The 26,648-nt window shown below is 40.8% G+C and overlaps 1 protein-coding gene across 17 annotated transcripts in view; it reads right to left on the bottom strand.

Moving 5' to 3' along the window:
• Positions 1–26,648, bottom strand: part of TTLL5 (tubulin tyrosine ligase like 5) — a 330,457-nt gene that overhangs the window by 260,558 nt on the left and 43,251 nt on the right. For all 17 annotated transcript variants that reach the window (XR_003550803.1, XM_027775153.1, XM_006157045.3 and 14 more), the window contains 3 exons: positions 20,858–20,940; positions 7,388–7,457; positions 6,728–6,812 (listed from right to left, as the gene is read on the bottom strand). Coding sequence is in view for 16 of the 17 variants with exons in the window: in XM_027775153.1 (XP_027630954.1) it covers positions 6,728–6,812; positions 7,388–7,457; positions 20,858–20,940 (238 nt within the window). In the remaining variant the exon portion in view is untranslated. The remainder of the gene's footprint in view (positions 1–6,727; positions 6,813–7,387; positions 7,458–20,857; positions 20,941–26,648) is intronic.

Here is a 26,648-nt window from a genome sequence, read left to right as displayed (position 1 = left end):
GGCAAAAATTTAAGGGGGGGGGGGGTCTCGACATAAAATAAGAAGCAGTCCTTCATACTCTTCATACATTTTCTTAAGTTTGAAATGACTTCAAAATTAAAAGTCTTTAAAAAATTGGAAAATTTGAAAAAAAAAATGCAAAAAAATTTTTATTTTTTCACAATGAAAATCTAGATGTGCAGCCTGCATTAAAAACATGTGGCAACACCCCCATCAAGCCCTTCTGGCACTGACTAGGACATGTCTCAGGTGGCACGTGTGCTCTCCAGGGCTCCAGTCTCCACCGCCAGCTTCCCTCACAGAGTGTACTCGCATCTCAGTCTGTGACCTTCGACTTAGACCTTCACATAATCGAGTTACACCCTGCTTCAGTCTGAAAGTTTCAACACAACGTATAATGAGCAGCAACCTATGAGAAGCTCTTCACCAGGTACCCCAGGACCGAGTCTGCATATATACTCATCCTAACACAGGCTGAAATTCACACAATTAATTGAGTTTCTCTTTTTTTTTTTTTTTCTTTGTGGAGAGATTTTTGCTATAGGGCACATGTGCTTGCTGGAGAGAGAGAGAGAGATTGTGAGAAACTATCCCCCGGAGAGATAGCCATGCCATAATCCTTTCTCTTCTGTTTTCCTGGGATTCTGGGCATACAGACACAAACACACACACAGCCTGAGTTTTTTAAGCCACCAAGTCTGGGACTCAAACCACGGTTGGCCATGTGGAAATCCAATGGCATTACTGCTGTGCCATCTGTTGGCCCAAACCTCCCTCTTAATGAGATCAAGATTTAGAAAAGAACAATATCATAGCTTTGACCTTTAAGCCAAGAAAAAGAAGAGAAAAGGGGGCCTCACTCTCTTGCTAAATCTGAAACCCTGGGTACATTTCACAGCCTACTGATAAATACAGAACTATGTGACCATTTTTATAAACCACACTAAAAATAAATATGTCCTGTCTTTATCCTGACAATATCTTTGTTCTGACAGTAAATAGTTCAACTAAAAGATACATTTCTGGGCCGGCCTGTATCATCGCAGTTAAGTGCTGTCCAAGGGAGTTGGATTGCGCCCCAAATCCTGATGAGCTAAAGGAACACAGGAACTAGGACTGCAGTGTGACTACATTCCGCTGGAGATGGCTTCCTCTCTGTCTCTCCCTCTCTCACTCGCCCACTCTCTCTCATGAGTATACATGCTCCCTGGCAAAGAAAAAACAACAACAAAAAACACTACATCTCCTCTTTTTCCCTAATGTTTCACACTGAGAATCAAGACAATGGGGCCAACCCCACAGCATGTTAAATCTTGTACAGAGAAGGCCGGATCCCACGTGGCTGATCTCCCGACCCCATATACACAAACACATGCCCAGGATCCTGACAGGATGAAGAGCTGAGGGAAAGGGGACTGTCGCGGTGACAAGGCCCTGTTGGCAAGTTCTCTCTCTTTCTCTATCATGCACATGCCCTCTAGCATAATATTCTTTATTATTTTACTTAAATTTATTTTATACATTCAACCACTATACATCACTTAGCTTATAAAGGGAATTTACACCAAACATGAATACACTTGACACCAGTCCAGTTGAGGGTACTATATACGTTATCATCAACAGATAATCATCCATTTCTGTGTCCCATCAATGTCTTGCCTCAATTTAATTTTCTCAATTTAATTTTTTTAGAGAGAGGCACAATAAAACAATAGCAATAATTTGCCTAAAACTATTGTGTGCGGAGAAAAGCATACCAACATTCGGCAGACAGTAGGTACTCGACAAACTTAGTTAACTGAAACTGCATCTGAGCTGCTTGTTCCAAGGTATTTACTAATATGGAACCTAAACGGGCAGGACAGCACAGAGCGCTAGGAGAAGCTTTTAAATTGGATTCCCCTCTTCACAAATCATGTGTCCTTCTGAGAACACGACACCATACATCTTAGGGTCAGTCACAGATCACCTAGATGCAGGACATTTTGATGGTTATATTTTTAATGAACATCCTTCCAAATGTACAGGGAGGAGAGGAGGCCAGCTCTGAGGAGACCATGGCTGTGGCGTATGAGTTATCATTCGGCAGGTGTAGCCGTTCTGAGCCAGAGGCCTGGACATGGAAGGGACAGCACCTCAGGCAGCCTTGCCAGGAGCCACTGGGTTTCATCCTGGCCTGACCCAGAAAAATCTTATGGAAGAGAACAAGAGGCCCAGGAGCTCTCTGATCTGCTGTCAACCAGCTGCAGCCCGGAGACTGCCAAAGTGCTGCAGTGACGAGGCAGCGCCCTACGGAGCGTCTGGGAGGGGATTACCAGCCTGATCCCCTGGTCTTTAGAGCCAGAAATGACTCAAACTTCACAAACAGCCAGAGCCTGCCAGGGAGGGTGACAATGAGCACTGAGAGGGTTTTCTCCCCCTTGTTGGTGTCTCTTCCCCCTCACTTGCTGCTGTGGCAGATTCTGGACAGTGTGCAGCCTGTGAGGTAATCTGAATTCCTTGGCAACTAGAGAGTACCTGAATTCTTTCAAAACCACAGGAATCCAGCAGAGAAAAGGTAAATATCCCTGCGGAGCCAGTGTTAATTAGCAAGGAAGGCTACTGAAGGAGGAACTGGGGGTGGGGAGGAAGGGAAAGGCATTACAGATGCTTTGGGGTCTTTTCTGAATTTCCCCAACATAATAGGGAGGGCTGAGGCCAAAAAATAGGCAGTCCCTGTGGGGCTTTCCCAGCATCCTCTCCGCCCACCTCTACGCACTGGGGGAGCTCTCTCAGTCCCTTGGACAGGCACTTTCATGTCCCCCAAGATGCTAGTGATACCTATCTTTGAATCTCTGACAACACATTTGGTTTTCAATTCAATCCTGTCTTAATTTTTTTAACATTTTTATTTTCCCCATTTCAGTGAAAATTTGGCTATTAACTTTGTCTCAAAATGGATTTTGTCAAATCATTTAAATCCAATACTGGATCCACCTAAAGCTGTAAAATCCAGGACAAAGTCTTTTTGGATTCCACCTTCGACAGGAAAAAGAATCCACACCATCTTGGTGGAGAACACTGCCTCTCTGGAAATGGAGTGTCCCCTGCTGGTGCTAAACAGCAACACACATGTGAAATTCAAAAGCAGGGTGGCCTCTGGGGCATCACTACAAGAACCATAAAACACTGGGCCCAAGTATCAGGGAGACATTTTCATTAAAACACCTTTTCAATATTTTACCATCATATAATAATAAAAAGAAACCAGAAAGTTTTCCTACTTCCTGTGTTAATAAGCAACTGAAAACACTAAAGAAATGAGGATCTTGAGCAAGTTGAAGTGAAAAAATTTATACAAACTAGCTTATCTCACAAAACGGTCGAGAAATAAACTTATTTTTTCTGCCCATCTAGCATTAAGTTGAGTCACCATACAGAAGTTGTGATATGGTATAAGAGCTTCCCTTCCCAGGGGCCAGCAGGTAGCATGGTGGTTAAGGCACTGGATTCCTACGTGGCCGACCATGGATTGAGTCTCAGACGTGGAAGCCTGCTTTCTCACTTTCTCTCTCTGCTGAATTATAATAATAATAATAATTAATCATACTGAATAAATTTTTCTTAAAAAAAAAGGAGGAGGAGGAGGAGTCAGTGAATACCATGGTACACTGTGACTGAAGACCCAGGGCTTAGGAACACTGAGAGGATCATACAGAGCAATGTGCCTTGCACGACTCTGGCGAGCAGCCCATTATGTCACCATGTACCATCTTTCTAACCTTATAAAACTTTTACATTCATCTGGACTTTGAAGTAGGTCTAACCAAAGCCCTGAAAATTCATATTGCTTTTTGTTCAATTTGGTCTATTTTTAAAAAGCTGTTTTCCTGGGACCAGCAGATGGCGTAGCAGTTATGTTGCTGGACTCCCATATGGCCGACCGTGGTTCGAGTCCCTGACCCAGTGGCTTCAAACTCACACTGCGCATGTATGTATGCATGCCCAGGATCCCCGAAAAATGGAGAAGAGATTGCAGCATGGCCATCCCCCAGGGGGTGATTTCTCGCTTTCTGACTGTCACTCTTTCTCTGTCTCTCTGGTGAGCACGCACACCCTATAGCAAAAATCTCTCAATAAAAGCTGTTCTCCTAATTATTCTGAGAGAAAGCATCCACTGATTTTACACACACACACATACACACACACACACACTCACACACACACATTTTTACCGGAAGCAAGAGAAGGTTTACACCATGGATTCTAACTTGACACACAACCAGTAACCAAAGCATTTTCATATCTGTGGTAAATTAAACATTGGTACTGGACGCATTTTGTGTTCCGACCATGAAGATCTTAAAATCATGCCATATTTTACCCATAGAGAAGGCTATTAATATTGTGGCTGACAAATCTTTAAAATATTATGTAAAATATACTGGTATAATACCCTTCAGAAACATCAAGCATAACCTTGATATCTTTTCTTTATTCCAGAAGTCCAATTTTTGGCAAGACATACTCAGATCCCAAGCAGGATGTGGAAGACAAGACAGGGCAAGGATGAGTGGAAGAAGAATGGAGAACCTCGTTATACAAAAGAAAGTTCAGAAGTCTCAGATTATGAAACTGAAAATCATCAGCACTTGCACACCTGAACAGAATTTAGGGATATATTTTACCTTCTTTTTGTTGTAGATGATACGGAAACAAGGTATTTAGTTTTACATATCTATACTTCAAATTATGAGCACCTATGAGTCTACAAATGCCATAGAAAATTTTTCCTAAGAAAACCTGATTACAGCATGTAGTCACTTGTGCTCAGATACCTGGTCCAGTCTTTTACCTGACAACCGGGAGATGTTTAAGTTCTCCTTACACAATTTTCAAGGAGCAAGAAGCCAAAACTAGGGTGTTTCTGTAGCCTCCAGTGTTGCCAGGGCTCAAACTCATCAATCTTAGTTAAGAATTATGTCAGGGCTTAGGGAACCAGCAGTTAGCGTAATGGCTATGTCGCTGGACTCCCACGTAGTCGACTGCGGTTCGCGTCCCAGACCTGGTGGCTTAAAACCCACGCCGGGCGCATGTACGTGTGTGCCCAAGATCCCGAGAGGAGAATGGAGGAGAAGGGATTGCGGCGTGGCCATCCCCTCTGGAGGGTGATTTCTCGCTTTCTGTCTCTCTGTCTCTCTCTGTCTGTCTGGCAAGCGCATGCGCCCTATAGTGAAAAACCTCTCAAATAAAAAATAAAAAAAAAAAAAGAATTGTCAGGGCTTATAAGTGTTATCACTGCCACCTACAGGTGATAGGAGGACACGACTCCAGCAGCTGGAAGCTTTGGTTAGTTGTCTGATTCTATACACAGGACATACCAAAAATATTAACTTATTAACAATTATGATACCATTCTAAAATAGTTGTCAGAGTACAATAATACATGTCCTATCATACATAAATAGGTGGCCTACTTCTATCCACGCTGCATTCCATCTTCAAAGTACATTTTCTAAAATATAGACATATATACAGACCATGCCTTTTCAGCCTGTCGTGGCAGATCACAAATGCAAACTACTTCCAAAACTACTATACTCTATAACATCAAGACCGTTATGCACAAAAAGAACTTCGGAGAAATAGCTGGTTTAAAAAAAAGTTTGTGGGGGAAAAGAACACAAACACAGCAAACTTCTATATTTATTTTAAATAATTTAAGGATTTAGGAAAACACTCTAACCTATAAAATTCTGTGAATATGAGAAAGAAAACCTCAAATTATTATGACTTGAATTTAATATTGTAACATCACCTTAAAACCTAAGGAGCACCTCAAGAAAAAGAAAAAGTATATGCAACCAATGTAAAGCATATAATTTGCATGCTAAGAAAAAAAGTTAAAAAGTGCTAATATCCCCTAAATATGACAGTTTGGGCCTTGAGCTCTGGAGTCAGACCCATGAGTTCAAATCCCCACTCCATCACCAACCAGCTGGGAGGTCTCAGAACAGTGACTTCGAGTTCACTCGCCTCTTTAAGTCTCAGTTTCTTCAGCTGCAAAAATGAATCAACTATAAAGTTGCGAGGATAAAAATTAATGCCTGATATATAAAGGGTATAAAAATGTGGGATTTTACTTTTGTTCCTTTATCTATGCTGAAAAACAATAGCAAATTATCTTAATACCATGGGTTTTTATAACAATTGTCACTATATGAAAATACTATGTGGCCAGCCGGGTGGCATGGTGGCTAAGATGGCTGGATCCCACATGGACAACTGTGTAGTGCAAATTCCAGACCTGGCAGCTTAAAAACACACCAGATGTGTGTGCATGCGTGCCCAAAATGCTGAGAGGAGAAATGGAGGAGAAGGAATTGCAGCATGACCATCCTCTGGGGAGAGGGGGGCACTTTCTTGCTTTCCCTCTTTCTCTCTCTCTCTGGCAAGTACACATGCCCTATAGCAAATAATAAACAAACAAACAAACAAACAAAACACTATGTGATCCTGGAGCCCTGCGGGAAAGCTGTGTGTTTATACCTGCTTATGTGTGAATACGCGAGTGAGACTTGGACAAGTAATAAGACTGGTTTCTATAACCTGAAGTCCAACTAGTATACTCTGTTTTCCTGAGTTGAGCATAACAGGAAAAAACAGCCCAATCTCAATGAACTCCGTAACAGGTCCACTCTAACACACCCATCCCACCCTTGCACCCCAAAGCAAAGTCTCTTACCGAGCCAGTCCTTCTTCATAGAGATAGATGACAAGAGGGTCATAGGAAGTCACGAGCACATAGAGGCGTACATCGAACTTGAAATCTAGAAGATAAATTTCCATTCACAGGAAAAACTAAGTTTGTCTTCTGCTACAGACGGAACAGATAATGTAATCAAGAAATATGAAAAAAGAACACTCCTCCTGTCCACATGAAAAAGACACTGACCACACAGCTGGCCTTCAGAAAATAAGAAATAATTGTTCTATGTAACCGTACTATATATAGAGAGAGTATATTATACTACTGGATGTTAGAAAAGTCATGATGTATTTTTGCACTAAAAAATAGAAAAAAATAAGCCATAACTTTTCCAACAATCCAACAGACTGTGCATAACACACACACACACACACTCACACACACACTCACACATATATAAGTATATATGCACTATTCAGTTTCCATACAGATATTTAGATACATAAATTTTTACGTAACTTATAAAGCACTTTCTCTTATATTATCTGATTTCATCTTCAAAATAACTCCATGAGGTAGGTAAGGAACCAGCCTCATGTCAAGAGCCACAAGAGCCTATAATTTCACATTAGTTTGATAAAGACTATGAAAGGTTAAGTTAAACAGTTTAGTGCAATCTAACTCGTTCTAACTCACCATCTATGAGCAGGGGGTTGTTAATATAACGGGAGACCAGGATGTTCTCTTCCAGGGAAATCTGGTTCGGCTATTAAGCAAACAGAAATAATGAAAGGGCAGAAATGCAAAGGAATCCTAGTTTACAATAAGGGAGCAGTGTTCTCAACCTGTTAATACATGATAATAAAGAAAACTAAAATTCTAACAAAAGTTTCCTTTCAAGGTCCCCATATAGTCAATTGGATACATAACATAGCACTTCCATATACAGTGTGGTATCCAATTGCCATGGTGGAAATAAATTTACATAGCACTTCTTGCACAATAAATTATAGCCTAAACACCTTGAAAGATTTATATACATGATATTAAATAATCATCTATGAAGCAAGTAAGAGCTACTTAAAAAAATAAAAGCTTGCTTTCTCCCAAATGTAAAAAAATGTAAACAAATTTTTAAATATTACCATTATTCTTAAATTAAGTTGTTTAAAGATCTTACAGATCCATAATAGATCCTAGCATTTCCTCTGTGAAATGGGATGGGTATTTGATTCATTCCAGGGCACTTGCTTATCAACTGTGTGTAAAGACTAAATTGGATCTTTTAAAGATTTCCTTGATTAAAAACAAAAGTACTTTACAAATAAATAATGAGACAGTTGGGCACTGTATAAAGCACCTGGATACAGTGAAGAATATAAGTACAATCTCTGCCCTCATGGAATTTAACATGCAGTTACAGGTTGGTATACCCAATGTGAAAATACAAAATTTGAAATATTGCAAAATCCAAAACTTTTTGAGCACTGACATGGCACCCCAAGTAGAAAATTCCATACTTGACCTCATGAGATAAGAATAGTCAAAACAATGCAATAAAAAATATTATATAGGGCCAGCCTGTGGCCTGGTGGTTAAAGTGGCTGGATTTCACATGTCCAAGGGCTTGGTTTGAGCCCCAGACCTGGCCATTTTGCTGGTATGTGTCCTAAGTTTTAAATTCTTTGAGGTCAGGGACTATAAGTTGAGTATCCTTTACCCAAAATGCTTAGGACCAGAAATGTTTCAGATTTCAGATTTTTTCAGGTTTTGAAATATTTGGCTGTTGGAAAAATCATGACATATTTTTGTATAGAAAAATAGAAGAAAATATGTCCCGACTTTTCTAATGACCCAATATTCAGATATGTGATGAGATATATTGGGGATGGGACCCAAGTCTAAACACATTTATTTATGTTTCATATATACCTTTATCTATATAGCATAAAGATGATTTTATGCAGTATTTTTTAAAAATTTGTCATGAGAAAGAAAAAAATAAGCACCTTCAACAGGTTACGTGTTGCATTCATCCCCCTCGCCTTCCCAGCCAGCTAGGAAGACAGGCACGCGCATGTGTGCCGAGCTCTGAGACTGTGTGGCGTCCAGCACTGTAGAGTACTGTGCTACTGCAGAATCACCACGAGTGAGCCACATATCTTTTTTTTTTTTTTTTTCGTTTTTCCAGAGGGCACATAGGCAAAACACATAATTAAAAAGAAATCAGGGATGGTCCTGTAGCCTAGTGGCTAAGAGAGCCAGATCCCACATAGTTGACCCTGGTTTGAATCCTAGCCCCAATACTGCCAGGCTTATGTGTGTGCATGTCCACAATCCCAGGGGGACCAGAAAAGGAGGAGAAGGGATTATGGTGTGACTATGCTCCAGTGGTGGGTACCTCCTCCCCTCTCTGGCAATTATCAACACGCACAAAGCAGCAAGTCTGCAGATAGAAAATACCAGGTTGCAAAGTGAAAGGGCAGACAAGTCAGGTGGGATGAGTCAGGGAAGGCTGGTTCTGGAAGAGCAGATGCAGAAGTATTGAAAGCCATCAAACACGCAGTGGAGAAGAAAGGAGACCATCGTGAGAAGGCAGTATGCACAAAGTCTAGCAGAAAGGGTGGGCAGATTCTCAGACCTGGGGCTTCCTTGGGAAATAATGAAAGGCACACTCAACAACTAGGAGGGATGGACCCCACGGGCAAAGAGATCTGAACTCCTGGCAAGGGGTGTCTATAATATATAGTGTGATGGGAGGCAAGAAGTTACTATGGATTCCAAATGAAAGAAACAGTAAGATAAAAATATTTGAAATAGTGGGCCAGCAGGTGGGATCGTGGTTAAGACACAGGAATCCCACATGGCTGACTGTGGTTTGAGTTCCAGACCCAGAGGCTTGAAAATCACACTAGGCATATGTGTGTGTGCGCATGCCCAAAGTCCCAAGAAGAGAACTGAGAAAGGACTGTGCTATGGCCATCCTCCCCCCATGGGTGAGTTCTCACTTTTCCTCTCCCTGTGTCTCTCTCTGACAAATGTACACACCCTATGGCAAAAACAGCAACAACAACAAAAATTTGAAATAGAATAACTCCATTTGTAATTAGATTAATATGAAAATCAGCTGGAAGTCACCCACAATCCATATAAGACAAAAAGGCTCAAAAAGGGAAGAGGCAATGATGATAATTACGATGATAATAGCTACAGAACAGCAATAGAAATATTAACATTTGAAGAAAAAAATAAAATTTAACTCTTACTACATGCCGAGTGCTATTCTAAGTATATCCTAAGTATTGTTTCATTTAATGCTCACCTGTAAGACAACTATATCACCATCCACACTTTATAGTTAAGGAAATAAGCAGGAAAGGTTAGGGATCTGCTCAATGTCACACACTAATAAGCAATAGAGCAGTCCTGGAACCCAGACCATCTGCCTCAGCTTAATTTTAAGCACTGTTCATACCTGTCCCCAATACTGTGACCCAAAATAACTGCTCCCTAAATTCAAACATTTCTCTTTATAATAATGTAAATGCTACTCCAAATACTATAGTAGTTCTTAAAGGTAATTTTGAGACCCAGAATGTCACACACAACTACAATAAACTCCAGAGTTAGGATAATGAGATTCTCCCGTTCTCCACTGTTGCTGTCTCAAAGGAAGACCGCAGTTTTCACAGACCATCTCCACACACCATCACATGGACACAATGCCATAGTACTGACTCACCCCTCATGGACTCAGTCACCCCCAGCATTTCCTGCCTCCCTCATATTTCTCACAAGTACTATCGCCATTCTGATTCAGCTTAGTGGGTAAGAATGAATGCAATCTTTGAGCTAAGCTCTAAGTTTCAGGCTTTCTTCCAAACCTGAGATTAAACGATCCTAGTTCTCTTCCTATCAAGGAACACTTATAGGCTCCAACAGATATCTGGCTACCCAACTTTCTACTGTACCAGAGAACACACTGGTAGTGGTTTTCACTCCAGGACACATCTAAAGCCCATGACATTCCTCTCTTCCCTTCCACCGTACACATTTATCCCTCGATGCATGCATACACATAGAAACCCTGACATTATTTAGATAACTGTAGTAGTTACTCTGTTACCTTTACTTCTCGTTTTTATCTGCATTGGGAATTAAACTGTAAGCTCATGAAAGAAAAGGATGGATTGAGTCAGTTTCTTTCCTTTGTTTTTAAAGATTTTGCCATGTGCACTCACTGGAGAGAGACAGAGAGGGAAAGTGAGAAACCAGCACCTGGGAGGATGGCCACTCTGTAATCTCTTCCCCTCCATTCTCTTCTTGGGATTTTGGGCACACGTGCACACATGTCCAGAGTGATTTTCAAACCTTCTGGTCCAGGACTTGAACTGCAGTTAACCATGTGGGAATCCAGTGCCTAACTACCACGCCACCTGCTGGTCTTGAGTACAGTTTCTTGTTATGGTGGTGTACATGAAGAACAGCTAATGAAAGCCTTTTGATATTTTCAAGCCTGTTTCCTTTTCATTAATCTCTCATTAACTCATTTTAAATTATTTCATTTCAAAGCACCTTCAAAGCACATTAGAGGGATCAGAATTGTTGGGAAAGTTGGAAACCTTTTTCTAATTGGACCCTACGATTAAAGCTCATGGTATCTGTTTCGTTTATTTGTAAAGTAGAATGGCATAGTGGTTAAGAGTATATATTCTGAGGGGTCAGCAAGTGGTATAGTGGTTAGGGCACTGGACTTCCACATGTCTGAACACAGACATGTCCTGGACCTGACAGCTTGTTTTCTTGCTCTCCCTCTCTTTCTCTCTGTCTCTCTCTAGTAAGCACATGAGCCCTATAGCAAATTAAAATAATACTAATAAAATTAAATAAATACATATTTTTTAAAAAGAGTATATATTCTGGAGGCCAGCAGATGTCATAGTGGTTAAGGTGCTGGACTCCCACATGGTTGACTGCTTTGAGTCCCAGACCCTAAGGCTTGAAACTAACGCCAGGCACACATGAGAGCGTGTCCAAGATCCCAAGAAGAGAACGGAGGAGAAAAGATTTCAGCATGGCCATCCCCTCTGGAGGGATGATTTCTCACTTTCTGCGTCTCTGTCTTTCTGGCAAGTACAAGCACCCTATGGCAAAAATCTCTCTCAAAAATAAATAAATAAACAAATAAATAAAAAGAACATATGCTCTGGAATCAGCTAGACTTGCGTTATGACAAGATCAATGACAGTAAGTTCCTCATAGAAATATTATCAAAATTAAATGAAGTAGCATTTTACTATGTGTGTGTATCCCATAACATCATCTTATAAATTTGAAATATAAAAATTCAAATTAATTTTGAAAAATATTAAGAGACTGTATTTGGAAGACACGATGGTGGGTACATGTTAAATGCTCAAGAAACATCAGTTATTTCATTACTACAAACTCAGTAGTATCTATGTGGCTCTAACTACTAAGCTCCACAACTCAACAGCATTCAACACTGTGTGACAATGCCATTCTACTCAAAGCACTGCTCTGAGTTTTGAGTTAAAATGTTGAAGAACCAGGAGACTTTCCGAGAGGTTTTAAGGAGGGATCGCATCTGGCACACAGCAAGCACTCCCTAAATATTTGTTGAACAGAGAGGAAAACAGAGGACATATAAACAGAAGCTAAGAATTATATTCACAAGTATAGGTGTGAATTGAGTAATCTAAAAGCCTGCTGGTTACTTCAAAATCCCAGAGAGAGAAGTGGAACAGCAGTGCAATGGTCAACGCAACTGTGAGACTGACCTACATGGGAGGGTTCTGGGTTTGCATTCAGAGATACGCCCCGCCCCCACCGCCACCTCTGAGTATGTTAGGTATGCCATGTGCTCATGATCTGAGACTGGCTGAAGCTGGGGGTGGACTGTGGAGTCCAGACCCTGCTGGGAGTACTGTCTCTCTCTCTCTCTTTTTCCCCTGCCCTCATCTCTCTCAATCATGGAAAAAATAAATAATAAACTTTAAAAAAAATCCCAAGGGGTATATTAATACTATATTTAGCATGGATAATGTATGAGACAAGGATGACTAAATTTTACTTCCATAATCAAATTCACACCTTAAACATCCCAGGTCTTCCCCCTCCTCAATTTGAATACAGTAAATTAGGAAAATATGGCATTTAGTCATGGCTACCGAAGGGCTGAAGCAAACACAGCATTGTTCCTTTATGCTGTATTTCTAGAGTTAAAGAGCCATGTTAGTCAACCAACAAAATGCTTCCCTCTGCAGGAGTCCATACTTCTGTCTTCAGAATTACATGAAAGCAGTGCTTTTTCTATCCTTTCTCCTGTTTGGGTAATGGTAAAAGTTGCTATTTGCAGATATTTTCCAGAAGGTTATGACTATTAGAGGGAAGTTTTAATGAGAGGCCCTCTCACTCCGGTGGGAAGACAGAGAGATGTTTTCATTTGGGCCTCACACCTAACGCCAATCCCCCTGCCAAAGTACCTCACCCACTCACACTAGTTCTGCTCCCAGACCCTCCGCCTAAGCACTCCTCTTCCCTCCCCCTCAAACCTAAAAGGAAAGCAGGCAGCAGCCCTGGAAAGAGTTACTTCATTCAGTTGGCTAATGGGTCACATATTCCATGGGAAAGGATCCAGGTATGGAAAAGAGGGGATGGTTAGGCCTTCTGTGAAAGGAGAGAGAGGACTATTAACCACATGGTTTGTATGTCTGAGCAAAAGGTGATAAAATTCCAGTTTTGGGGTGAAATGGGACTATTTTCCCATTATGTCCACATGTTGCCAGTTCCCTTCATGCCTGCTGGCATCTTCCCAAGCTTCTGTCTGGCACCTCCACTAAATACCTAAAAGAATCAAACTCATTCCAAAGCTCCATGGAGGGAGAGGGAGAAGGCAAAAGGTCCTGCCAAGTACTTTGATCTATGCAGGGGGTCTCAAGGGATTCAGCCCAGGGAGAAGTGGGAGGCAGAGTAAGGCTCTCACATGGTCTGCCAAATGCATTCTCCAAAGACATGTCACCCCCTTCAGGAGACTTGAAATCCAGTGAAGTGTTGGGGCACAGGGTTCCCAGCCACTCCCCACCACCAAGGAAAGTTTAACTTCTCTATTCTTTACAATAGTAGCTTTAAAATAACAAATCACTAGGGCAAAAGAGTATTCCAAAAGAAAAAAGTCCCAGATGAGCTGGGAATAGATCCTATTCTTTTTGACTCATGTCTAAGGAAATAAAAAGCAAACTTGTACCATAGTTGACTTTCAATAGCAATTTCATTTGGCAGCTAGGCTCCAAACCCAAACTAGTGTTGTCTATGAGACTCAAACAACACTGGGGCTCCTGGCACAGAGCTGAAGGAAACGCTGTTGGAGAGAAACCTTCAGGCCAAGGTCAGAGCAGAGACAAGAAAACGAAGAGCAGAAGCATAGGACCAGGGCCTTATGTCACAAGAGACCCAGGGTAAGAGGTCTCCAGAGTAGCCTAGGAAGTAACAAGACTTTTAGCAAACTTGGAGCTGTTGTAATTGTTCTATCGAAACCAGATCCTGTATTTATTCAGCATGAAAGGACTGATCATAACGGTTTACTATACAGTTTTGAGATAAGACTGAATTTAAGGATTTTCCAACATGAAGAACACTCAGGAATATTTCTGCACATACAAGAAACGTTCGGCTGGCCATGTAGCTTAGTGGTTAAAGGAAGCCAGACCCCACATGGTTGACTGTGGTTTGAATCCCAGCCCTAGTAACTTGACAAACATGCAGGGCATATATGTGTACTTGTGTGTATGTGTGTGCACGCGCGCACGCCCCAAATCTCTACAGAATGGAGAAAAGGAGGAGAAGAGATTGAGGAATGACCAAGTCCTATCAGGAGGTACTTTCTCCACCTCTCTTTCTTTGTCACTCTTTGGAAAGCACATGTGCCCTCTGGCAATTAAAATAAATAAATAAACAGCTCCATGTGGAAAAAAAAAATAGGGGATCTAAGATGAAGTATTGGTCACACATGCAACATATGTATTACCTCCTTAAATGCCTCCTAAGTTCCATGGGAAGGACAGAAGAGTATTTTCAAAAGAATGAAATGATAAGAATCGAAAAAAGTGAAAGGAGCCAAAACAGATCAAAAGTTTAAGGAAATCCTGAAAGATAGGAAGCAGATGGATTCAGATAGAAAAAAAAAAAAAAACAGAGGGAGCCCTAGCCTGAAATGTCAGAAGTGAGAGTGATCTTCCCAAGGAGACTCCTGCAAAGTTCCAAGTTGGCAGTTAAGAAAATAGGAAGACGAGGCCAAGGAATAAGAATCAGATAATTAATTAACAAACAGCATCTGGAGCAATGAGGCCAGGAGTCCTTCCTTCTCCAATACCCAAAGCAGCAGCTTTTTACCTTCAGAATTAAACTTAAGGGGTTACTCTAGGGAGGACATCTTATGTGAGTGCAGGGAGGGATCTTACCAAGTGGACTTGAGGACACTCCAGAGACACCAAAAGGGAAAGACAGAAAAAAGCTAGCTCTGCCCAAGAGGAAAATCTCCAAAACCTCCACATTTGCAGTAAGGCCCTCCTTATTCTGGCAAGAGAGAAAGGGGCCAACTTCCTCGCCCATGCTCCCAGGCACATGAACCTAGAGCAAAGCCTAACAGTCAATGCTTTGCCCTTATACAAAACTCCCTGGATGAGAGGCTATTAAGGAAAGAGTCTTAGGTAACCTTAGGCAAAACCTGGGCCAGGTGCCAATTTCATCAGGTTAGTCTTTTTTTTCTTTTTCTTTTTTTTTTTTTGAGAGAGAGAAAGAGATTTTTGCTATAGGGTGTGTGCACTCCCCAGAGACAGAAAGTGAGAAATCACTCCTCTGGGAGGATGGCCATGCTGCAATCCCTTCTCCATTCCCCTCTCGAGAATTTGGGCACACAAGTACGCACGCACACATGCCCGGTGTACGTGTTAAGCCGCGAGGTCTGGAACTCGAACCATGGTCTAGTATGTGGGAGTCAAGTGATGTAACCATTACACCATCTGCTGGCCCCCTATCACTTTAGTCTTTTATTCATAAATATGGTCCAACACCTAAGGATCATTAAAGCTGAAAAATTCTAATAGCAGAAACAAAAGACAATCCCAAGAAAATTTAAGGAGAACGTTAAAAAAATTTCAACTGGTATCCTCAGAAAGATAAGCAGATAAACTGCATCCACTAAACAACCACAAGCTGTAATTCGTTACATTGTTTTTGGGTAAAGGCAAGTCAGAAAACAAAGAGTTTGATCCTGAGATGGATACTGAACTTGAGCTGTAAAATATTGCTTTCCCTGAGCAAAAATGAAGATTTTCTGCTGAGACTTCCCCTCTCCAGATTCATTTCTAGTGGGAAAGGCGTACCCTCAGGTCCATCCTAGGATGGATATTGAACTTGAGCTGTGAAATATTGCTTTCTTTGACCAAAAAAAAGAAGATTTTCTGCTAAGACTTCCCCCTCCAGATTCATTTCTAGTGGCCTCAATGCACTAAGTGTCTAGACAGGTCCAAGTGAACAGGATCCAAGCATATGAATACAATTAGGGTTAGAATATACCTCTATTCCCACTGAATCTCATACACAAAGAATGAAAATGGAACAGAAGAGAGATTGCAGACCACCTCCTTCTGCACGCCTCTGAACATTCAGACTGAACTTCAAGAATTAGGAAGAAATGCACCATCCATCAGATGACTAGAAATCACCGCAGGGCTACAAAAAATATGGGAAAGCAAGAAAATACCTCTCCTCCAAGGGAAAAGAATAACTCCTCTTCATTCTCAGACATTTCCATGAGTATAATGGAACTCATGGAAATGTCGGATAAAGAATTTAGAATATTCATAGTGTCAAAGCTAACAGATATGGAAGAAGAGAGACAATGAACTGCAGAGGAGTAAGGAGAAAGAGGCAACGAGTTCTAGGAGGTGAGGAAATTCTTGCAAGATATAAAAGAGAAAATACACACTATAAAAAAGAATCAAATAGACCTACTAGGATCAAATGAACCTGAATGCTGTAATACAGGAAGTCAAAACCTCCCTCGAAAGTATGAAAGCAGACTAGATCACACAGAAAATCGAATCTCAGATGTAGAAGACAGAATCGCTGGCCTAGGAAAATCCACCACGAAGGCTTGGAAAATTGTCCAAAAGTATGAGAATAATATACGAGAAATACTAGATAGCATCAAATGTTCAAACATCTGGATAACTGGTATCCCAGAAGGCAAGGGACCCATAAGGGCATTGATAATCTATTCCATGAAATCCTGGAACAAAACTTTCCAAACCTAGAGAAGCATTCAAAGATCCAGTCCCAAGAAATACAAAGGACCCCCAAATAGAATCAACCCAAGAATATCTTCTCCAAGACACATTATAGCCAGATTGACCAAAATCACAGACAAAGACAAGATACTAAGATTGGCAAGAGAGAAACATCAAGTTACCTACAAAGGATATCCCATCAGGATAACAGTGGACCTCTCATTGGAAATAATGTGAGTGAAGAAAGAATGGGAAAATATATTCAAAGTGTTAAGGGAAAAACAATTTCAAACACGAATTATGTACCCAGCAAGATTATCCTTCATATGAGAAGAAAAGACAAGAACATTCTCAGATAAACAAAACCTGAAAGAATTTACCACTACCAGACCAGATCTCCAAGAAGTTCTCAAGAGAGTGCTATACCAGGAAACTTTAATACAGACACACAGAAATAAGAGTTCAAAAACTAAGAAAATAGACAACTTAGTTGTAGGGACAAGTATGGAGTTAAGTATTATATCCCAGAATTTAATCGGGAAGATCGAACCACAACAGAAGAAAGATTAAGTACATGAGATTGAACTGGGAAACAGCATTTTATGACTTTTGACTAAAACATTGCTGATTTTCTTCTAGGCTTTGTTTTCAGGTTTTAAGAATTTTTGTCCTGTTTTGAGCTGCCAATAGGTTCATGTTCCTATTATTTGAACAGAATCCTAACCTGTTTCCTGGCTTTAAGTTTTAAGCAAAGTTTCTTAGCATTTCTTTGATTTATTAAAGCACAAACTGCTTTTCTTAAAATTAAAAAAATATAGTAAAAAATGCCTAATTAATGACCATAGTAAGCTATATAGCATCAGCTAGGAGCTACCTTATAATATATTCATTCTACTCAGTTTCAGCCTAAAGTCAGACATGTATTCATAGATATGTACATACCAGCTGAACTTGCTACTGAAAGTAGCTAGATTATTTAAGAAATTTTGTGAATCAATAAACTGTGGGTGAAAAAAAAGAATGGAAAACAACTGTAGACACCTGAGATAGTGTGGGAAGTGGGTGGGAAATGGCAGAGGGTGAGAAATAGGGGAAAAATTTATATATACATATGAAACTAGAAATGGAAAATTATCAATGATAACATGTATGATTAAACCACTATACAGTACATTCTGGATAGGAAATCACAATTTGTATGCTGTAACCATGCTCAGGGAATGAATGTAAAATTAATTAATTTTTAAAAATATTTCAGAAGAAAATTATAGTGCACTTGTAATCAGATTCTAGCTTTGTCCATATTGTTAGTTTAAGGTATTTTGTGAATCAATAAAATATTTAGAAAAAAAGTTTAGTATGGAAGGGAGCGAGGAAAAAGGAGAAGGAAAGAAACAAGTAAAAGTATGCTCAATTGGGACCAGCAGTTAGCGTAATGGCTATGTCGCTGAACTCCCACATAGTCGACCGCAGTCCACATCCCGGACCCGGTGGCTTAAAACTCACCCCAGGCGCGTGTGCGTGCATGCCCAAGATCCCGAGAGGAGAATGGAGGAGAAGGGATTGCGGCGTGGCCATCCCCCCTGGGAGGTGATTTCTCGCTTTCTGTCTCTCTGTCTCTGTCTGTCTGGCGAGCGCATACACCCTATAGCAATCCCCCCCCCCAAAAAAATGCTTAATTGACAAAAAAAACAAAAAAGAGAAGCTATTTGCTGATAAGTTATAGAGTAATATCTGGCTTGACTGACATGCATAGTATTTGTGTTAGAAAAAGAAATGTTATATAAAGATGTGATTAAATGTAAATAAATAAATTAATTTTTAAAAAAAGAAAACAAAGAGTTCCTGAGCTGACCCCACCGTGCAGCTGTTAAACCTTTTGCATAGAGAGCCAGATCAAACATGGCCAACTGCAGATCGAATCTCAGCCCCAGAAGCTTGAGACACATGCTAAGTTCATGTGTGCATGCCCAGGATCCTTACAAGACAGAGAAATAGAAGAAAAAGGATTGCAATGTAACCACATCCCATTAAAGGATGCTTTCTCTTACTTCTTAAATTTTTTAAAACATTTAATTATTTTTAATTTGCTAAAGGGAGTATGTGCTCATGAGACAGAAACAGAGGGAGACAGATTGTAAATGAGTAAGCACCCGCAGTGTGTGTGGGGGGGAAGGGGGTCATGCCACAGTCCCTTCTCCTCCAGTCTCCTTTCGGGATTATGGGCATACACACATGAACTCTCATGCTGCCAGATACAAGACTTGAACCATGGAGGAGGCCATGTGGGATCCAGTTGCCTTAATCACCACACCATCAGCTGGCCTGTGTGCTTTCTCTTTCAATTCTTCTTGCTCTTCTTTCCCCATCTCTAGTGAGTACATGTACCCTCTAGCAATGAAATAACCATTTCTGAAAACTAAAAAATGATAGCCAATACAAAAATACAGATGCATGAATAAAAAGATGATTAGAACGTGAACTGGTGAACCAAAACATAAAAACAGAGAAAAAACAGAGTTAAAAATGAGAGCCGATTGGTGGTGCCACAGTATTGCCAATGGATCCACATGGGAAGGTCCAGTTTTGTGACCTTGGGCCTCTCTGTACCTGCTAGTCAAGCTCAAATGCACACCTGTGCTCCAGGTTGGCTGAGGCTAGGGGTGGTCCACGGTACGGGGACCTGTTGGGGGTGTGCTTGCTCGCATGCTCTCTCTCTCTCTCTCTCTCTCTCAATCTGCTTCTCTCATGAAAGACAAAAATACAAAAACTTAATCAAAAAAACAAAATGAGAGAAAAGTTAACATGAGGGAAAGGCCCAGAATGCCTCAAGAAGGAGTTCTAAAAGCAGAGATAGGAACAATAAGAGAATAATTTTCCCTGAACTAAAGAAAACACTAGTTCCCAGACTGAATATGTCCACCAAATGTCCAGGAGGAAGAATGGAAAAATATCTGGGCTTAGATGCTGGTAAGACCACAGAATTACATTATCCCGACGCTATAAAGCCTGTTTCCATTGAGCTTCAATTTTTTTACTCAACTTATAGAGCAGAGAAATAGAATCATGTCACTGAGGAGGATTCAAATGTTACACAACTTTAAAATACAGAAACGAAAAATGTCAAACTTAGAGATGGAATGTAGAAGGGACAGTGGAAGGTAATGTGAGTGCAGTAAACGCCAAACCAGAAATTAATGAAGACGATGGCAAGCTGAGAAGAGAAGAAACGTAGACCACCTGTTAAGTTACTGACTACTGCTGGAAGTGCAGGGAGTAAGAGGAGCTGGGATTTTATTTTATTTACTCTGTATATGCAGCCAATTTAAAAACAACTTTTAAGGAGAATTTGAAAGAATCAAGATAGTGCTGGCCTTTGAAAAAGAAGAGAACAAGAAAGAGCAGGAGAGAGAGAGGAAGAGAGGGAGAGAAGGAAAGGAGGAGAAAGGAGCTGCAGCAGCAGCAAGGATGCCACATCAAACTGAAGTGAACCTTAAGAGCAGGACCCCCCATCTCCCCATAGTACAAGCTAAATGCGTGTGCTATCAATTAAGCTTAGTGCTGAGCAATTATTATAACAATATACTGAAAGCAGAAAGGAACCTTTTCTGCTGGCACAAAAGGCTACCCTCCCCCAAAATTTGATCAAGTGACTTTTTAGCCAAGGAATAGAACTATTAATATTTCGGAAGGGGGTTACTGCCAGTAAACTGAACAATAGCCAACTCACTTCTGAATGAGATTTCAGAAGGGAACACCTGCTCCTAATGAAAAGGAACCATATTAGTATCCAAGACAAAGGATGAAGACGGGAAGAACAAGGAAGGGGTGGGTTTGGCGTCAGCTGCATACTTACATTGTTGATCAGGTAGACGCCCCGCCCCCTAGATGAAGCCACTGGTTTTACTATCCAAGGTCCTCGGTCCTTTGAATATGAATCTGTACAAAATATCAGAAAATAAAAGGGGAGAGGAAAAAAAAAAGAGAGAAGGAATGTGAATTTTTTATCTTTTATGTCAACAACTGTTATCTATTCAGGTAACTCAAAAATCTTCAAATTTCTTTCTTTTTTTTAAATTTTTATTTATTCATTCATTTATTTTAATTTGACTAGAGAGAGACAGAGAAAGAGGGAGAGAAAGTGGGAAAGCAAGCTACCAGGTCCAGGACTTGAACCGTGATCGGCCACGTGGGAGTGTCCAGCACCTTAACCACCACACCACCTGCTGGTCCCAAAAATCTTCAAATTTCTAAGTGGAGGGCAGTGGTTAAAGTTACCTATATTTTGGACTACTCTTAAAAACAAAAAGAGAGAGAGAAAGAGAAAGAGAGAAGGAGGGGGACTAGAAGGTGGCATGCCATTAAAAACAAGATGGTCTGCAAGGCTGACCCACAAGGGACAGTTCCAGGTAGTGTCCAGAAATCTCCCTGTATATGCCAGGTATCACATGCCCGTGAATCCAGGTTGGTTGGGGCTGGGGTTGAATCCCTGCATAAGGACCTGTTGGGGCTGTCTGTCTCTCTCTCTCTTTCTGTCTCTCTTGCTTATAGAAGATAAATCAACTTAAAAAGAAAGGAATGAAGAGGAGGAAGAAAGAGGACAGCAAAATTATTCACAAATTTCTTTTCTTCACCCATTTCCCCTCTTCCTGGAAGGAGAGGATGACACAAAGTCGACACACACCTGGATGCTAGTGTAGTTACTATCACAGCCTTCCTTCACGAGTCTTTGCAATTCTCACCTGTGTTACCCAAGGACCTCCAGCAAACAGTGGCAATTTGAGTCAAGACAAGTTAGATCTCCTAACATGGTTACTTTCCTTATATAATGTCATTCCTGAGAGTTTATCAGAAAACAGTGCCTTCCGGACTGAAAATGGCATAATGGTTACATTGCTAGACTCCTACGAAGTCAATTGCAGTTGGAGTCCGAATCCGGTGGCTTAAACTCACACTGGGTGCATGTGTGAGCATGCCCCAAATTCCAACAGGAGAATGGAGAAGGGAGTGCAGTGTGGCCACCCTGGCAGGGGGCTGGTTTCTTGCTTTCTGTCTGTCTGTCTCTCCCGTGAGCAAAAATTTTATAGCAAAAATCTCTCTTTAAAAAAAAAAAGAAAGAAAGAAAACAGTGCCTTATATCCAGCACCATGCAGGTGGAGAGGTAGGAACAAAATTTACAAGTGATTAAAAGGTGCCATTTGCTTCTGTTTCCTTCCCCAGGTTCAGCTTTATATTTTAAATACCTTTGAGGCTTGAGAAGAGGAGGTGCACGACTGCTACCAAGACTCTCAGTGGCTTGCCAGTGTTACGGCATGGGGTGGAGTCCATGGCTATCTGGCACTTTGGGAATGTCAGAGAACAGAGCACAGAAGCAAGGACAGGGCACTCAGTGCTCTGTGTTCTCACCTCCCAGACTAGAAAGATGAACTGGCCTCTACTCTCACTTCTGCCCTTCCCAGTTTTTCTGAAATACCTCAGGTGGCAGCAGTGATTACTGTTTCAAAGCAGAGGGGGAAAATGAAAGATCGAAATTAAGAGGTTTTTTTCTTTTTTCTTCTCTGAAAGAAGACTAAAAAGATAGATGTGTGTGAGGAAATAAATCAAGTAAATGCAAATGTTTCTAGACAGATCAAACAAAAGCTTCTTTTCAAAGTGCTTCAGTTGCTATGCACGAAGATATTAGCACCATCTCAAATACTGATAGAACACAACGGCACGAACCTAATAAATTCCCCATGTTTCTCTGGTCCGAGTTATTAAGGACAAAAACTTCCACCTGTGTGCTAATCAGCCTCCTCTCTCTCCTTGCAGTCCACAAACTTCCCTCCACCCTGAATCGGGGCCCATGGAGGCATGCCTAGAGGAATGACCATCTTGGCTCAGCGCTTCTTCCCAGATAACTTGCCAGTTACCACCGCCTCCTTCTCTTCCCGTCCCTCGATCTAAGTCCAATGGTCTCTTCAAGGCCTCCCAACAGGAACCCGAGTCTGTCAGTGCCACAAACCATTTCACCGGAAGGAAAAGAAGATCTCTGTCCACTCTCCTCTATCTCCCCATCTTGTCTCCCTGGTACTATTTAACAGAATTAGAAAAAAAACATAAAGTACTGCACAGAATTTATAACTCTATAAGCAATCCTACCTCTCTTTCATGTGTGAAATACATTATATGCAAGATTATTCAATGCTGTGCTGTAACAGTAGCAGATTAATATATTACACTGTATCTATATAAGGGAGTCAGCAAACATTTTTTGTAAAAGGGCCACTTAACTTTCCTTGCCACTGCCTAACCCTACTGTTGCAAAAGCAGCTGTAAACAATATGTAAATAGCAGCATGGCTGTGTTTCCATAACACCCTACTTACAGAGTAACCACCCTCCAGGAGGTGAAAGCCATGCTGCAATCCCTTCTCCTCCATTCTCCTCTTGGGATTTTGGGAATGCATGCAGAGACACCTTGCGTGATTTTCAACCCATCGGGTCTAGGACTCAAGGCATGGTCGGCCATGTGGGAGTCCAGTGCTTTGACCATCATGCTACCTGATGGCACCATTTCCACACACCACGAAAGTTTATTCCTTTGATTTTTTTTTTCCCAACCACTAAAAAATGGTTCTTAGCTCTTAGAATGTGAAAAGCAGGAAGACTTAATTTGATTCAATTTGCACACACCTGATCTACATAATGGAATATTAAGAAGAAACACAGAACAAGAATGCTATGAATGAACTGATGTGGAATGATTTTCAAGATAGTCTGTAAAGTGAAAAAAAGAAAAGCACAAAGCAATTAATGTGTACTATTCATGCCCATCTATCTCTTCATATACACCATGCTAGAAAATGCAAAGAATATTTCTAGAAGGATATATAAAAACTAGTAACACTGATCACCTCTGGAGAGGAGAACTGGAGGAACAAGGGAAAAGACTTTTGCTAACTATTGTTTTGTAACTTTTTTGTACCATGGGAAAATACTGCCTCTTAAAAACTGTAATTTACATCATTTTAAAGTACCACTCTAGAGGACATATCTATAGTTACATGTAAGAAAAACTGAATCTTTACAAAATGAAGCCAGTGAACATATGTATGTGTGAAGTTTATAAATGTTTTTCCCCAGATTCTTAGGGGAGACAAGGGATTGACTGAACACAGAAGCTATTAATATTAAAAGAAAAAAAATTACCAAAATTTCTGAATTTCATTCATACACTCAGTGAATATAATCAGTGTCTCTAATCTGTTTTAGTCAGTTTGCTAGGTGTAGGGCATACAGTAATTAAAGACAGTATTAGTACTCATGAAGGGCAGACTAGCAGAAAGGACAGACATTGAACAAGACTCTGAGAGTTACCAAGAGGAAGTGGAGGATGTTATAGGACCGTCTGAAAATGGCCAAGGCTGTCAGGAAACAGCACCCTCCACAGTGACCGATATAAAAAATTCTCAATTAAAAGGGGGGGGGGTAGGGAATATAGCTAAATGCAGTTTTCACCCTCTAACATGTTGTTTTATCAACCTTACTTTGTGAACTAGCCTTAGCAGGACTTACTGCTTCTTCAGGTGCTTCGTGATTATTATGATCTTTTTTTAAAGCTTATTTCTTCCATGAGAGAGAGGTAGACAGACAGAGAAGCACTCCCAGCAGAGTTCTCATGCCACAATCCATTCCCAGTCCCAGACAGCCTGAATCTTGCATGACTTTGAGTGCTCAGGGAGGTCCCAGGACATAAGCGGAGGACCTTTCCTACGCAGGTCCAGTTCATTACCACCATGTTATCACGTTCTTGAAATTCTAAGTATCAAAAACTTGTCTTTTCTGCTATGTTTCACTCTTTGATTTGTGGTATTTCAAAACAAGGATTGATTTCTTTCACAGGTTCTAAAGATGTGGTAGGATGCAAGAAAAATCAGAGGCAAAGGCAGGACCGGGGCTCAGCAGCCTGCGAGGATGAAGATGCACTCATCAGGCTCCAAGAATCAAGGACCTTCTGCTTCCTGTGGTGCCAACATGCTCCATATAATAGAGTACTGAACGAGAGTAGAAAGATTTACGTTTTAGTTCTAGTTTGTCAAGTGTATGACACTGTAAAAAGATTTTGCTTCAATTGTCTAGTTTAATCTTTAACATGAGGGTATTTAGTCTGATTTACTAAGATGTTTTTTTTTAAGAGAGTTTTTTGTTTTGGTTTTGGTTTTTTCTTTTCTTTTTTCTTTCTTTTTTTTTTTTTTTTTTTTTTTTTTTTTGCTATAGGGCATGTGTGCTCACCAGAGAGACAAAGAAAGAGACAAAGAGACAGAAGTCATCCCCCCCAGGGGGTATAGCCACACCACAATCCCTTCTCCATTCTCCTCTTGGGATTTTGGGCATGCACACATACACACTGGGCATGAGATTTAAGCTGCTGGTCTGGAACTCGAACTATGGTTGACTACATGGGAGTCCAGTGACATAACCATTATGTCATCTGCTGGTCCCAAGATCTCTTAAAACTCTAAAATTATGATTGTATAAATCTACTGTTTGGTTTGAAAACTAGTTATCTGAAATTAACTGACTGACATCTAAATTTCACTCAAATTTTAAAATCATTTCTCAGCCTCACTAATAACCAGTTATGTCTAAAGAACACAATTCTGAGGAAAGTTTTGCTCTTCTAATATGGGGACCACCCTATTTTCTTTGTTGCTTCTTTCTTCCTTCCTATGTAAAAGCTGTCTACAAGCAGTTAAGGTGGCTAGATCCCACAAGGAAAACTCATGTTTTAAGTCCTGGACCTGGTGGCTTGAAAAACACACCAGGCACATGTGCATGCATGCCCAGAATCCCAAAAGGAGGGAGAGATAGAGGAGGAATTGCAGTGTGACCATTCTTCATTGGGAGTGCTTTCTTAATTTCCCTCTGTCTTTGTCCTTCTCCAGCGAGTACACATGTCCTCTGGCAAAGATTTTTTTGTTTTTTGTTTTTTTAAAAAAAGCAAGCAAGCAAACTATCTGTCCCATTAGGGGAAGTGGCTAGATGGATTTGGCAACAAATGTGCTTCAAGGAAGGGGGGGGTATGCCTGGGAAGTCCTGTGCCATGGACTCTATGGACTCTGACTCTAACTACTGGGAATAGTTTGAGGCTTTTCTAATAGGCTAGAGACCAACCACTATCTACAGAGATGAATTTAAGAACTTTTTTCTTATTACAAAAATGACAGGTGTGGGGAACCCAGCAGTTAGCGTAATGGCTATGTCACTCTTCTCCCACGTAGTCGACTGCGGTTCGCGTCCTGAACCCGGTGGCTTAGAACTCACGCCAGGCACTTGTGCATGCATGCCCAAGATCCCGAGAGGAGAATGGAGGAGAAGGTATTGCGGTGTGACCATCCCCCCTGGGGGGTGATTTCTCGTTTTCTGTCTCTATGTCTCTGTCTGTCTGGCAAGCACATGTGCCCTATAGCAAAAACCTCTCATTTTCCTAAAGAAAAAACCCCCCAAAAAAAAAAAAAAAAAAAAAAAAAGACAGGTGTGTCTATGTGTGTGTGTGTGATCATATATATATGATCACTCTGTTAAAATTCTTAGTGTTTTTAGGCAATCCTCATGTCCAATTCTTTTTTTTTTTTTTTTTTTGGAGAGGCTTTTGCTATAAGGCGC

Source organism: Tupaia chinensis, unplaced genomic scaffold (genome assembly GCF_000334495.1).
Source record: "Tupaia chinensis unplaced genomic scaffold, TupChi_1.0 Scaffold000528_1, whole genome shotgun sequence".
NCBI classification, from domain to species: Eukaryota; Metazoa; Chordata; class Mammalia; order Scandentia; family Tupaiidae; genus Tupaia; species Tupaia belangeri.
Note: the sequence above shows the minus strand (reverse complement) of the source record. Positions and strands in the feature narration are given on the sequence as shown.